Here is a 15,040-nt window from a genome sequence, read left to right as displayed (position 1 = left end):
CTCTTTTTTTTATCACTTTGCTTTAGGAAGCCAATGAGCAGTCAGAGGCTCAAGGTTATTTTGAAGGAGACACATTGTGCTCATATTCAGTTTCATATTTTTAATTATTGTCCATTTATTTATTATCTGTCCATTGCTGCAGCTCCTCTTTTCAGCCTCTGTCTGAAACCCCCCGATAAAGCCTTCTCTGCTCTGATTGGCCAGCTAAGTAAAACATTTTTTCAACGGAGGCAAGATTTCAGACTGAAATATCCCAGACGGGAGGATTTTCATAACACATTGCAGATGACGGATGTTGCCATAGCAATGAACACGCTTCCGGTTGACGCACGGTCACAGAGTTATGTGGAAACAAGGTTTAATAACAGGTTATTTCAGGATCTTCAGGAGCAGTGTTTTCTGCGGGGGAGACTTTGAGACCTTTGACATTCACAGAAAACCTTGATAACACACGAGAGGAAAGAAACCTTGTAAAAAAGCATCACACGTCTCCGTTAACACCGACAGGAACACAGGTTTAGTTCACAGTTTACCCGTGTCGTGGTTTTATTTATGCACCTTGCATAAATAAATTCTGTGTATGAAAGGGGCTTAATAAATGAAATTGTCTTGCCTTGACATGTGCTGTGAGCTTGGTTCTCCACATTGATCACGGTGATGACACGCACAGTTTATAGGAACATGTCTGTATGTGACCCGGTGAATCAAAGCACAATAAATCTCATTTTATCTCATTTAAGCAGTTTTTCTTACTTTGATTGGAACAAAACAATTTAATCAAGTGCGCCTGCTCTGCTTTAACAGGCCTTGGATTTAATTATCTAAGTGCATGTACGCGTCCTGACTTTTTCTGCAATGACACGACACCACTATTATTCCGCCCAATCCAGAGTTAATGGAAAACACATCAATCAATATGAAGCTGGGCTGCTCCACGCGGCCCTGGTCCTGAGTGGTGATTACCTGTTCAGAGAAATCACTGGGCTGCCTCAAAGAGACAATTTGGCTATTGAGACAAACATCCCAATTAGGAGCAATATTCGCCCGTTGCCATCATCTGCCTCGGTACGATTGTTTGTGACACTCATCTGGAGTGGGTTTTTTTCTGAATGTGCATCTGGAAGAGGTGCCATGTCCTCTCTTCCATGCTGAATCATTAGATGTGTCAGGCCAGTTTATCGGTGACTCTGATGAGTGGCGCGGTGGTGACGGCCTGTCGGGAGTCTGGCTGACAGAGCAGTGATGGATCATTCCAGCCACACTCTCACCACCTAGACATCCTGTAAATGACTTTATTGGAGGGTTGAAATGAGTAGTGATGGCTGCCGTCATGGTCAGCGAGCTCCTCTCTGGTTGGTTCCCAGCTCTTCTTGTGTTCCTGTGTCCTGAGCCGTGGACTGTGTGTCTTGCGTTTTGACGATGCACTGCGGATGTGTGGATGTGAATAATGTCTTTCTTTCTTCTCCTCCTCCCCTCTTGTCACATTTGCATCTGCTTGTTTGCTGCTCCCTGCTATTTCTGTGCCATTTTCCGTTACTTTATCTTGACCCCGTCGCTATTGTTTTGTTCCATTTCCCTGACTCGAACTTCTCCAGTTCTCCTCGCATTTGCATTGACCTTTTTGCCGCTCCTTGCTACTTCTGTGTCATTTCCCTTCTCTTTATCTGCTGTCTCTCTCCATTGCTTATTTGTTTCTCGCTTCTCCTCACCCATCTGTCTGCCTCGCTCTTATCTCTTCCATTTTCTCCTGCGCGTCTGTCTCTCGCCCCGTTTTCCCCCTCTATCTCGACGACCTCAATTCATTTCTCTTCCTTATTATTGATCCTCCCATCCATCTGTTCATCTGGCCGCCCATTAATCATTCTCTCATTTTGTCCCTGCAGTGTGACCCAGGGGAAGCGACCAAGTTGCTGTATGACCTTCTGTACACCGAGCCCATCAAGATAGTCCTGATGCCCGGCTGCAGCGGCGTCTCCACGCTGGTCGCCGAAGCCGCCCGCATGTGGAACCTCATCGTGGTGGGTGTATTTTACTGTTTTTACCCAAGTGCACGCCTTCAGGACACGCTTCAGCCTCCAGTCATTTAAAGCCAGAGTTTTTTTTTTTTTTATATCAGTGAAGTGGAGGCTCGGAGGGAGAGACGTGAGGCGTGAGCTGCAATCGCCGTCAAAATTTGTTCTCCCTCATAACTCAATCCTGAGCACAGACATGGTACACTTATTTTTAGATTCGGTGCGACTTACACCTCTGTAATAAATCAATTTCTCTGATGTCCATCAAAAATAAGTCTACCCAGGTTGCACTATACTATAAAAAGCAGGCACTTTACGATTCCAGAACTTTCCTGAGTTGGCGGTGCTGATTTGGTGAAATGTATTCACATGCAGGCAAAAAATAGATAGTTCTGGATTAATAGGTTGAGATTTTGAGATACATTATCTGAGTCTGACACAACCCCGAACCGCTGGAGCTGAAGAAACATATAATGAATGGGCTTCCTCGCATTGAGAAATGACATTTAAAAATGAAACATAAACATCTCCTTCGCTTTGTCCCTGCTGCCCCCACAGAACTCACTGCTGTAGGGCCCGTTCCTCCAGTGGAAAATCGTTTCAATTACTCTAATTTACAGCAAGGTCTCTGGATTCACCTCCACTGTATTTAGGCTGGGTCATAAATCTCGCAGATAAATATTTTAACACCTGAAACACGTAAAAAACCAGAACCATCTGCATTGCTACACGCCATTAGGGCTAAATGAGTCGTCAGAGCAGCAGAGGACACGCAAGGAAACAGGAGGAGACGAGCTGAGGGCACATCTGGGTGTTGACTGGGTGACAAATTTAACAATCGTAAAGCGACACGATACAACACACGGCCCATTCTTCTACAAGTTGAATACACGAGCAATGAAACGCAACCGAGCTTAATAAACTGTTCTACTGTAAAAGCTCCGTCAGAAGGGTAATCAGATAATAGCTGTGTCCCATTTCAGGAGCCGCGTCCTTTCCGAGGACTCGGCTTAAGAACGCGACACGTTCGTCTTTGCGTTCTAACTGAGATGAGACGGTCTGGACTAAGGAGGACTTTCTATTGCATCAGTTTGAGTGGCTGCACTTACTGCACCTCAGCCCCCCCCCCCCCCCCCCCCCCCCCCGCACAGATAGATTTTTAGGTTTGTCACGTCATAAAAAAATAAACACTCTTCTCTCAAGTCATGTAGAAATTAAAAGGAACAGCAGAAAGCTTATTTTTTTTTATTTTTTTTTTTTTACAAAGTGCTTGATTTTAGAGAAAAATAAAAAGGGTAAATTAAGCATTTCTCTTAACTTAATTAATTTGCACTTAACTGTCTCAACCAATTTTCTGACTCACTTCTCACTGTCCTCCTCTCCTCTCTCTCCCCGTGGACTCCGGCTGAGATGCTCGTCAGAATTCACAGATGTGATTGGCTGAGTGGCGTCACACGAGAGGATTTACAACGCATGCAATTGGTCTGCGACTTTCCTGGGTCGTTGAACCGGTGCCGTAAAGGCTAGAGAAGCTGCACCAGTTCAAATAGATTTGTTAAAAAGATGTGTCACGATGATTTACCAGTAATAGGTCTTTGGTCTGTTTCCGGATCAGGACCACAGTCGGGCCTGTAAGTGACCTCTGCCCAAGGTTAAACATTTTTAACATCTAAACCTGACACTACATTTTTCCATAAAACCTGTTGCTTTCTTTCGCTACACTATTTTCACTACATTGAATTTATGTGTGGGACCTTTTAGTCCAAAGTGACTTAGTAAAAGCACTGATCCTTTGAAGGGAACAGGAGCTCGATGCCAGACAAACAGCTACGAGGACAGTGTTGTCCCATTTTTCTATCTCTGGTGGATTTCTGTTCTGTGGCTCAGAGAGAGATAAGAAATCTTCTGCCCAGTTTGTGCTGGGAGAGAATCGGACCTCAGCTACGTTCGGTGTAAAATGTGCAGTGGTGTTGACATTCATCTAAGTGATGATCTTTGGTCCTTATCGTAATTACTCTAAGTTCCCAAAATCAATGCTGTAGTTATTCATTGATTTTAAGATACTTAACTAAGCTCCTTTAATTAGTGACGAGGCAGTTTCACAATATTGCATCGACAGCTACGATATAGCAGAGGACAAAATATACTGTGAGACCTCACATGCTGCCTGATAATACATGTCTCACAACTTTAAACACTATATATCAGCAGGAGAACTGATGCTCGAATCTGCTGCAGATATTTCTTTGGACATATTTTGTTTTTTGATGTCTTCATCAGTCAGTTTGTGTTGTTTATCTCCGCCAGTGTCTTCTCTTGATCGGCCTCGCTGTCACTCACACTGCTCTGCTTATTAGCCTTGTCCTATAATTGAAGTTTTATTCAGAGATTAGTCATGGAGAACAATCAGTTGTAGTGGTTGGCACCTGCCCCTCTTTCCCATTTCTCTTTGTCACTCATTCTTTCCCCATCATTAAAAACTCTCTTCCACTTCTTGACTCTGCCTTCCTCTCTCCTCTCTGAGTTGTCGCTGCCTGGAGCTGGTCTGCTCTATTTCAGCCCCTTTCTCTTCCTTCCTTCCTTCTTTCCATCTCTTCTGTCTTTCTCACCCACTCTTCATTTCCGCCTTGCTCCTTCAACTCGAGCAGTCGATTCTCCCCATGCACACACAAAGGGATCTGTCTCTCTTTACTACACGCCACCACTGGCACAACCTCCTAACCGCCACACTCAATTATTTCTGTATGCGTTCTGCCTTCAGGAGCCTCCTCGCATGTCAAGCAGCCTCATCACAGCGCCGGGGAGGCAAAAGCAACCTCCATTTCTGGACGCTGATCAAGGAGGGGCTCTTAATTTAATCCCCCATCTCCTTTTGTAAAAGCACTGTAAGCCACAGTCCTGCATTGATCCGCTACTACAAGGACATGGGAGAACTGACGAACTGACAATCCAGAGATATTGTTTGTGGTTTTTGGGGGAAGCTCTGATGTCTGTTGCAGGCTGCTGCTGCTGCTCGGTCTATTTCTGCCACAGCAGTTGTTTGCTCTATCTCAGTTTTGTCACTGTTTTCCTGTCTGTTTATTTCAGTGTTGCCGTGGGGAAAAAGCTTGTGAGTCTACGTTTGGTCAAGACACGGTGCTCAAGAAAGTCAAGCAATAGAATCAAACAATAAAATGAGTTTTCTCACTTAGCTGTGGTGTGTTTGCCCAGTGTCTATGAAGTTACTGCTGCAGTAACTAGGATGGAAGGGAAAGGAGTGTCAGTACTTAAAGTATTTATACATAAGAAAATATTTATTCATACATAAGAAAACGTCTTGTATGCAGGCTATTGGTAGATGCTAGCTAGGTGGCTGCACACAGATAATTGTGTACTCCCAACTTAGTTATAGAAATATTTAGAATACCTGTGCCGCCATTTGCGATACATGCACTCGACCAATCGTGTGTCAGTCTCAGCTGTCAGTTATATTTCACTTCATTCTTATAGCATCAAAAATAACTAATTAAAGCAAAACTTGCTATAATAATTAACACATGAACAAACATCAGTGTGGTAGGAACTAACTGAAATGACAGAAACCATGTAGACTACTTTGACTTTATTTTGGCCCATATCCCAGCCACTAACACTAACATACTGCAGCCAGCCTCCAGGGGGCGATCAAGTCATTTTGGCTTCACTCTTGTTGAGCCTTTGTTGGGTGGCCAAAATTAAGTTAGTTTGAAAAGAGCAAAAAGTTCCTATATAAGATTTAGCGCTAGTGATTGTATCTACTAATCTGGGAGTTGAGGCTCGTCCTATCTCCCTTATCGTTGACGTTTCATCCACCACTGTAGATTTCCCCGGAACTCTCAGTGGCGCGCCCAGATCAGCTGTCACTTCCTGTATGGTTTCCACTCCTTCTTACTGATGCCTCCGTCTACCTGCCTGCGTCCACAGAGATTTGTTACCGTGGGTCCACAATGCACATTGTTTATGACATTTGACATCTATCATCACCCCCCCTGTGTTCGCCGCTGGGAGCACCAGAGTGGTGAACATCCCAGGGCTGTGCAAGTAATGGGATGAGATGAGAGCCGGGACGGACGAGGGGCTGTATCTGCCTGTAATGGTTCCCTAAACGCCTGCTTTCTCTTTTTTAAAGGAGACCTGTCGAGGATTTTATATCCAGGTGTCACTGTGAAACTAATTGTTGGAGGAACATCCTTCTGCCTGTTTCTATTGGCAGTTTCCACCATCCCTCATCCCCGCAGCTTTGGACACACACATCTTATCAGCTTCTCCACCACAGGTGTTTTTTATGGGAACGGTGCCCGACAATTCAGATTATATACGTCCACATGAAACAAACAGACCGTCACCGTGCCAACTGTTTGCAACAACAATAATTAGGTCCTTTTTTTTTTCATTTGTTTTGTATGCCAGGGAAATCCTGCCTGCAGTGTTTAAGTTTCCCTTATTGAAATTATGGAGTTTAGCGACACACCTCATAAGCGGGAGGGAAACGAGGGAGGGAGGGAGTGGGTGTGGATGAAAATGAGATCTGGGTTTGTCTCTTTGGTTCTCCGTCTTTCTGCCGTTTCCTTCTCTCGTTTGCTGTTTGAACCAATTGGCATCAAAGAACGCTGTGTACCGAGGAGGAACAAGAGAGTCCTGAATTTGAATACATTTGATTGAAGTGTGTTTACTACTGATGTCTGGAAGGACCTTCAGAAGTGTGTTTTTCCCTTTGTTCTTCCACCCCACCCTTTCTGCTGCTAACTCTTTTCTCTCTTCTCGTTTCTCAGCTGTCCTACGGCTCCAGCTCACCGGCTCTGTCCAACCGTCAGCGCTTCCCCACCTTCTTCCGCACGCACCCCTCGGCCACCCTCCACAACCCCACCAGGGTGCGGCTCTTCCAGAAGTGGAAGTGGACTCGCATCGCCACCATCCAGCAAACCACCGAAGTGTTTACCTCGGTCAGTGAATTTACTCTCCTCCATTTCAACGTAACACCTTTGTGTCTCCTCCTCTTACTTTTCTTTTCATCTCTCTCTCTTGCTTTTAAAAACAACAACCTGTGCAGTGTAATGTAATGTTGGTTGCAGCTTTCTATGTGAACGTGCAGAAGTGACCTGCAGTAGGAACTCTATCTGCAGAACCCTGAAGCCACCGCTGCTGAGAGCTGCTGCTGTTTATACAAAGTTCAGTGAAGCTTGACTATACACAGAACCCTGATCTGGAGAATTATGTCCCCCCCCCCCATTTTTATTTAAGAGTGTGGTCTTTCATTATTGAGAGTGGGTAAAGCACAAGCAGAGCAAATCTAAGCTCAAGCAGGGACTATCTGAGTGCAAGCGCAGGGTTTTGATTGAAAGCAGCACAAAAGCTTCACAATAAGTCCTTCTCTCTGTCCACATAGAGTCAGTTGTCGTTTCCATTATCATGAATGTGTTCTTTGTCATGATCAACAACGTCACTTAGATTGATGAGTCCCAGACGTCGCTGCTACAGAGGGTGAAGCCATAAAGACGCACTGTTCTCGAGGTATGCGAGCCACCGACAGAGACTTCTGGAGTTATGAGATGGCCTGGTTCTAAACGGGCCTGTTGCTCTTGGCCTGTGTTAATGCTGGTTGTAGCTTTCTTTCTTTCTAACGTAAAACCCGGCTGCTAATCTCAGTCTGCAGAACCCCCCCCGAAGCTGCACCACCGCTGCTGCACAAAGAGCCGCTCACCTGTTTATTCAAAGTTCAGTGAAGCTCGACTCAGTGCGCGGAACCTTGAACTGGAGAATCGGTTGCTGCTGTCGTCAACGCGCATCACCAACATTTCAGACCCCCATAGTCACACATGACGAGTTTGAAGCCGATAAGATGAACGGCTCCTGAGATTTGTGAGCCACAAAAACAAACAGACTGAGATTCCTGGAATTATTAGACATAGATCACTTTGTCCATGACCCATCAGTCCTGGTGACGTTTGCCGGCCTCCGTGTGTTTGTTTACAGGAGCAGCTGTGTTCTCAGGCTTTGCGGCGCACCCTCAGACAATCTCTGCCGGCGATTGATGGGGGGGGGGATTTTTTTTTTTTTAAGTAATTTGTTGAAATATTGATCAAGCAATACATCTCTCCCAGGCCCGGCGGTCGATGCCATGACACTTGGGTTGGTTCCTGAGATGGAGGTTAATGATCCCACTCTCACATTCTTTCCTCTCCCTTCTCACATTCTTCTTTTTCTTCTTTCCAGTCGTGTTCTTTGTGTAAAAAAAATCTATCCTCTCCCTTGGTGCATTTCTTGTTTATCATACATCCCCACATTGTCTGGTTTCCTCTTGACATTTCTCATATACACTTCAGATTTCTCTTTTATTCCTTTTCCCCCCCACCTCAGACTTTGTTGCTTTTCTTTGGTGTTTTTCTATAATCTCAAGCAGCCAGGTCTCTATCTCTCTGTGTTCAGCCGCCTCTCTAACCACCTCTCTCCCCCCCTCCCTCCCTCCCTGTCTGTCTCGCCTCGTCCTTCCTTTTCATCTCGCAGACGCTGGACGATCTGGAGGAGAGGACGAAGGAGGCGGGCATCGAGATCAGCGTTCGCCAGAGTTTCCTCACCGACCCGGCTGTCGCTGTCAAGAACCTCAAGGTGCTTTGATTAAAAATTCACCTCAGCTGCTGGTCGTCTCCCCCCCCCCCCCCCCACCTCACAGCTGCACACCATACCATTAGCAGAGAGGTGATTTGATAGAGGAAATGAATGCGCCATGCTAATTACCAACTCCTGAACAGCGGTATACGTGCCGTCCTGTGAAGCAGCAGGAACTTTGGAACACCGCTCTGCCACATCAAACCGCGCCGTCGTGAAGTTCTATTGTCGCTGCTGATGAACCTGAGCAATGTTTCTCTTTGTTTTCATATTTTCATGCAGCGCCAGGATGCCAGGATCATTGTGGGGCTCTTTTATGAGACCGAAGCCAGAAAGGTGTTTTGTGAGGTTAGTACCTTTTTATTTTTTCCTGCTCGATTGATCCCGGCAGACTGAACCTAACTGGGTATTAGCAGAAACTGAGCTCGGCAATGAGCTGTTTGAATGTCTGGATGAATTTCCTTGTTAGGCAGGGATGCAACACGCTCAACACATCTCGGGGAATTATTCTCCTCATGCTTATTTATCATTCTCCCCCTCCCTTCCTCCTCCCTTCTGCCTCCCTCTCTCCCTCCCTGCTGCAGGTGTTCAAGGAGAAGCTCTACGGGAAGAAGTATGTTTGGTTCCTGATTGGCTGGTACGCAGACAACTGGTTCAAGATCAAAGACCCGGCTATAAACTGCACAGTGGAGAACATGACGGAGGCCGTGGAGGGACACGTGACCACCGAGATCGTCATGTTGAACCCCGAGACCGTCCGCGGCGTCTCCAACATGGTGGGAACACATAAAACACTGTCTCATCCTCATAGTTATCATGACATTCAAGAGAAATTAAATCATATTTGATGTCAGTAAGAAGGAATTACAACTCTACCAGCATGAAACAACAACCGCTGGTGTTTAATTCACAGATAATTATTCACATTTATATTATTGAGTAAATGAGTGAAACCTTAGCTATAATTCAAAAATTCTTACAGCACTTAGGTCCAATGCAGGAGCTTAATGAGTTTCTAATGACATGAACCAGAGCGCACTTGTACTTTGTCATGAAAGTAGCTACAGATAAGAAATGGAGTTCAGAGTTTTATTTCAAAAAGTTCTAATACACAGGGACCTCGCACATATTGTAAAAACAAATCAGAAGATAAATGATAATTATATATGATGATAATTAATAAAAAAGAAATGGAAATATTGCAGAAATCAACCCACCCAACATCTCAGTCTATCCCATTAACTGATGATAATTGAAAATGACTCAGATACTCAAGAAAGTCATTGGTTTGCGCCAATTATCACCTTTACTTGATGTCTCCGTGCAGCCAGAAGGTGTAAAGAGAAAAGGGACTTAAGTGTGAATGTGATGCTAATTATGTACCAGAGTCTAGTGAGTGAAAAAAACCTTCTAAACAACGACATCAATAAGTTTTACTGATGTCTCTCCCTCTGCTGCCACCATGACCTGGATATTTACGGCTTTAAATGAAATGCGTTGACAGCTATCGGATCCATGTCATGACATTTGGTATCATCGTCAACATCAGGTGAACATTTTAATATGGTTTAAAAACTAAAACTAAAATATTGGCATTAATTTCACTTCCCTGATTCACTTTTCTTTAGAGCTAATTGGTAAATATTAGCATACAACTATTTAACTATCAGCAACATGGTGAACAATACACCCTCCAAATGTTAGCGTGTTAGCATTTTAGCCTGCATGCTATTGATCGCTCCGAGCACCTTTGATCAACTAGATGATCATCAAGACGTTAGTAGTATTATTGAAGTATTTTGATAATAAGTTTAATTAATTAGCGCTGTTAATTAGAGAAAACACTGATTGCATTATATTATTATATTAATATGAAACTACAGTGTGAGTAATTGCTCTGTATCGTGCTATTCTCTTTATTCAAATAACACCTTAAATGGAGCATATTTTCCTCGTAGCCACGTTTGACCTTATTCATATCTTGTCGGCCACTTTCTTTAATTATTTATCGATGTATGAGCTCTAAGCTGTTTGATGCACATGCTGTCATGTTCCAGAATGTCTTTGTCCTTTAAGGGGGGGGGTTTCATTGGTTTATCTGTTTTCCACTTGGAAAGATCAATCACCGTGTGCTAAATATTGAAAAGTCCTAAGCATTTGTAATTATTAAAAAAAATTTCGGTCACGGTAATTGTTTAGTGAAAGTGATATTGTGAGCGTCCTTCTTTTGATTGTACATCAGGGAGTAGATTTGCGTCTTTCCATTGACTTTGTAAGTAATTGTCCTGCATCGAGAATCCACTTCACATTTGATCTGAATGTACATTAGTCATCTTTAAAAATCAATTTAAACACTGAGGCATTGATTCAGTTTTTTTTTCACAAATGAAAACAAATGATAATGAGCCCTAAAATACCGTGGTACTTTAAAACGTGCAATTTTTCAGATAATTAGATTTGTGTGTGTGTCTTTACAGCGGTGTCCACTGATTGATCATCAGTGGGTCATATAGTGACTGTTTGTCCTTCAGACTGTTCGGCTCTTCTTATTCAGATCAGCAACCAACGTCTTCTGTCATTGATGCAAAATAAATTGATCCCCATGAGACGGCGTTTTCTCGCAGACGCTTGTTTAGTGATGCGGTGACGTCATGTCTTCACTGAAGTGTACGACCCTGAATCAATATCAAGCTTCTTAGTCGTCGGACAGACGGGGACGTAATACTTATTTCTTGATTGGAGAATGGATTATTTGTTTTATTTATCAGCGTCATGCTTTCTAAAATGTTTTCCTCTATAATTTGTGTGACCTTGGTTTTATGCCTCTCAGGTAGCGGTCGTTTTACCGTCGCTCTCCTCTGTTCACCTTCTCTAATCCTCTTAAACCGTCTCTTCCCCTCTCCGTCTCTCCCAGTGTTCGACCTTCTCTGACTCCCCTGTTCTATTGTGGATCATCCTCTCGCCCTTCTTGTTTACTCCCCCCTCCTCCTTCCCCCTTCTCCTTTGCCGTCTCATCGTCCCCAACCTTCTCCACCATCCCCCCCCCCCCCCCCCCCCCCTCCGACCCTCTGTCGCACTTCATCAGCAGCTGTTGTTTATATTCATGCAGCACCTGACGCTACCTGCTGATTTAGCTGTTGACGTGCGACTCAATGGATGATAAGAATTACAGCCACAACTCCTGCTCATGGCCCCCGTGCATTCAAATTCAATTCCCAAGTTTGAAATTGGCATATTTCTTATAGATGGAGGAGTCGGGGGAAGCTCGCGTGCCAATGCCGCAGGTCGGCAGTCGCACGTTGTCAGCTAGTTTTCAGTAAGTAGTGGCAGATTTAAATGCCAAGGTGGAATTTCAATGAGATGAATGTGACATAGCTTAACTGGAGGTGTGTATGTCTAATTGGTCTCGGAGAATCCACGGGGACACGTTCATGATTTGCAAGGAATAATCTCCCATTATACATTCATCCCCGCTTTCGGTGCGACGTGTTAATGTTTATTGGTGTTTCAATCACTTCTGAACAGCTTGATTGTGCTTCTAATAAAATATCGGAGTAAATAAATTCAGAGCAGTCACATTCGCTCTGAAACGACGTTGATGTCATAATCCCACATTTTGTAACGATTTAATCTCCTGATTCTCAGTGGAGGCTCTGTGCATTTATTACACTCGTATTGATTGTCAGTCAAAAGCTGGGAAATAATTATAATCTCCATAAGAGCCGTAAGGTATCAGTTTCTTTCTTTGCTTTCAATTGTAAACAGAGCGCTGTGGTTTCCCTAATTCACGAAACATATCTAAAGGAATATTTGAGCAGTTCTGAAAGTTAAAATCCAGTTCATCATCTAAATAGAGATTTTGATTATCAGCCGTAATGTTTTAACCATCCAAGGTAGATTTACCACAAGCTACGAGCCTGTGGAAAAAGGTGATGTGATCATGTAGAAACCACAACTCAGATGATATGAACTGCATTTTAAGAAAGTCGTGTTTTATCCACGATGTCAAGGTGAAGTACGACACTACCCACAATCCTCAGCTGTAATAGCGACAGCTGTGATTGATGGAGCTCTCTGTTACTATGGAAATCTTCACCTCAGCTGTGAAAATCATGTCTGCTGCAATCTGATCATTCACGTCGATACACAGGGTTACTACACTATATGAAATGTTATATACAAGTATACAAACTACAATACATTGCTGGCTCATATTTTTGGCTCTGAATCAAATGTTCTTTGGTCACGATTCATCTTGTAGCTGCTCGGCCTGGTTCCAGGTTTTAAACTCTGTTCATTATGATTTTCACAAACTTCAAGAGAGAAAATTCAAAACCATTCTAAAAGTTAGCGGTCATCTATATCATTGCTTAGCTTAGCATAAAGACTTGAAGCAGCAGGTGAAACAGTTTACTACCCTCTATCTAAAGATTCAAATATAAGCCAACCAGCATCTTTATATTTCAACAATTAACACATCATATCTTGTTTGTTTAATCTGTACATAAACTAAATATAGAAAGGATGAGTTGTGGTTTTATAGGGATTTTAAAAGCTGTTCCAGGCCGTGAAATGGAATATTTCCTGTAAAGCAGAAACTTTCAATCCTCTCACCTAACTCACATGGTAGAAAGACGAACATAATCCAGGATATCAAATGTTTCCTTTAGAAATGTCACACTGCAGCAGTTAGCTTAGCGGGCGCAGCTTTTAATGTCAAATGGCTTTTATTCTACAAACTTTTTATTGCCTCCGTCAAGGAGGTTATGTTTTCCCTGTTGTTTATCTATTTGTAGTATAACACAAAGGATCGGGTGTGAGCCAAAGAAGAAACCAATAACTTCTGAGTGGATTCGATTAAAGGGGCGGATCCAGGAATTCTTATATCTCTTTCTTTAACGTGGCGAGATCGGGCGTTGGCCTTGGTAGAGGTGTAAACTCTCTGAGCGCCCTTTGCGTTCATTATACTTCCAACAGCCCTTAATGCCCACATGGTGTTCGTTTGATGCTGGTAGTGCTCCTCAGGTCAGCTGAGTTCAACTGCTCCTCAGGCCGCCTGAGAGCCGTCTGGCCTGAACCTTCTTTGACCCGACTGTCCATTTGGTTTCTGAAAAAGAATCTGGCGCTAATGTTGAGGCAAATTCTTATTCTTCAATATCATTTTTCTCCTGTTCACTTTTAGACATCGCAGGAGTTTATCGCCGCCTTGATGTCTCGGCTCGGAGGGAAGAACCCGGAGGAGACCGGCGGGTTTCAAGAGGCTCCTCTGGCCTACGACGCAGTGTGGGCCCTGGCCCTTGCCCTCAATAAGACAGTCGCACCGCTGAAGGCCAAGGGTCGACGTCTGGAGGACTTCAATTACAACAACCACGACATCACCTCAGAGATCTACCGCGCCCTTAACACGAGCTCCTTTGAAGGTGTTTCGGTAAGTGCAGAGGACGAGAAAACAGATGGGAACAGAAGCACAAGCAATAAAAACAGCTGTTTATGCCATAGGTTTGGGACTTTATAGTTATCATATATGAATATGAAAGTTTCCATAGGTCTTGGCTGTACACTCATCCTCACTATTGCAGTCCTTACCTATGATGGTGATCAATTTCAAGGTCACAAAATGAAAAATCCTGTTTGAAATCACAAAGGCAGAGATGTAGAGTTCACACAATTTTAAAAGAGGATATTTATAGTATATAGCATATATATTTACCATTAGTGGATATAGTATATATATATACCTCAAACTCTGAGCTTGGCTGGGTGGTGATATGTTTCAAGAAGTGATTTAAAAGAGGTCACTGATTCTGCTCAGTCTCAGATCCTTGGGCAGTGAGTTCCAGAGCTGGAGGGGCCCTGACTGCAAAAGAGCCCAATCACCTTTAGTCTCGAGTCGGTACTTACGAGCTGCCAGCTCTGCCCGAGGATCTGAGGCTGCGCTCTAGCAGCAAATCCTCAATAATAGCTGGGGTGTTGAAGTCGTGAAGTGCTTTGAAGGTAATCAGTAAAATCTTAAAATCATTTCTAAAACTGACTGGTCACCAGAGAAGAGGCTAAAACAGGCCTGATATGATCTTGTCCTTTGATATTTATTAAAAGGCGAGCAGCTGGATTTTGCACCAGCTAAAAGGAGTGATGTTGTTTTTTGGCTCAACCCGAATTACTGTGAATCTAAACGAGATGAAATAAAAGCACGGACGACCTTCTCAAGATCAGGCAGAGACAGAAAAGACCTGATCTTTGAAATGCTCCTCAACTGATGAAAACATGACAGCACAACATTAGTGGTTTGTTTGTCAGGTGTAAGGTCACGTAAAATATCACACCCAGATTTCTGTCCTTTCAAGTCTTTGTGCTAAGCTAAAGTAACTGACTGCTCTCTGCATCTTCATATTGGGTGTTTAGTA

General features: G+C 43.6%; 1 protein-coding gene across 2 annotated transcripts in view; it reads left to right on the top strand.

The window, feature by feature from the left end:
- gabbr1a (gamma-aminobutyric acid (GABA) B receptor, 1a) overlaps positions 1-15,040 on the top strand; it is a 66,979-nt gene that overhangs the window by 27,028 nt on the left and 24,911 nt on the right. For both annotated transcript variants that reach the window (XM_034609881.1, XM_034609880.1), the window contains 6 exons: positions 1,884-2,018; positions 6,803-6,973; positions 8,535-8,636; positions 8,919-8,984; positions 9,221-9,412; positions 13,819-14,064. In XM_034609881.1, the coding sequence (XP_034465772.1) occupies positions 1,884-2,018; positions 6,803-6,973; positions 8,535-8,636; positions 8,919-8,984; positions 9,221-9,412; positions 13,819-14,064 (912 nt within the window). The remainder of the gene's footprint in view (positions 1-1,883; positions 2,019-6,802; positions 6,974-8,534; positions 8,637-8,918; positions 8,985-9,220; positions 9,413-13,818; positions 14,065-15,040) is intronic.

The sequence above is a fragment of the Hippoglossus hippoglossus genome, chromosome 16 (genome assembly GCF_009819705.1).
Source record: "Hippoglossus hippoglossus isolate fHipHip1 chromosome 16, fHipHip1.pri, whole genome shotgun sequence".
Taxonomy (NCBI): domain Eukaryota; kingdom Metazoa; phylum Chordata; class Actinopteri; order Pleuronectiformes; family Pleuronectidae; genus Hippoglossus; species Hippoglossus hippoglossus.
This window is presented reverse-complemented; position numbering and strand designations above follow the sequence as displayed.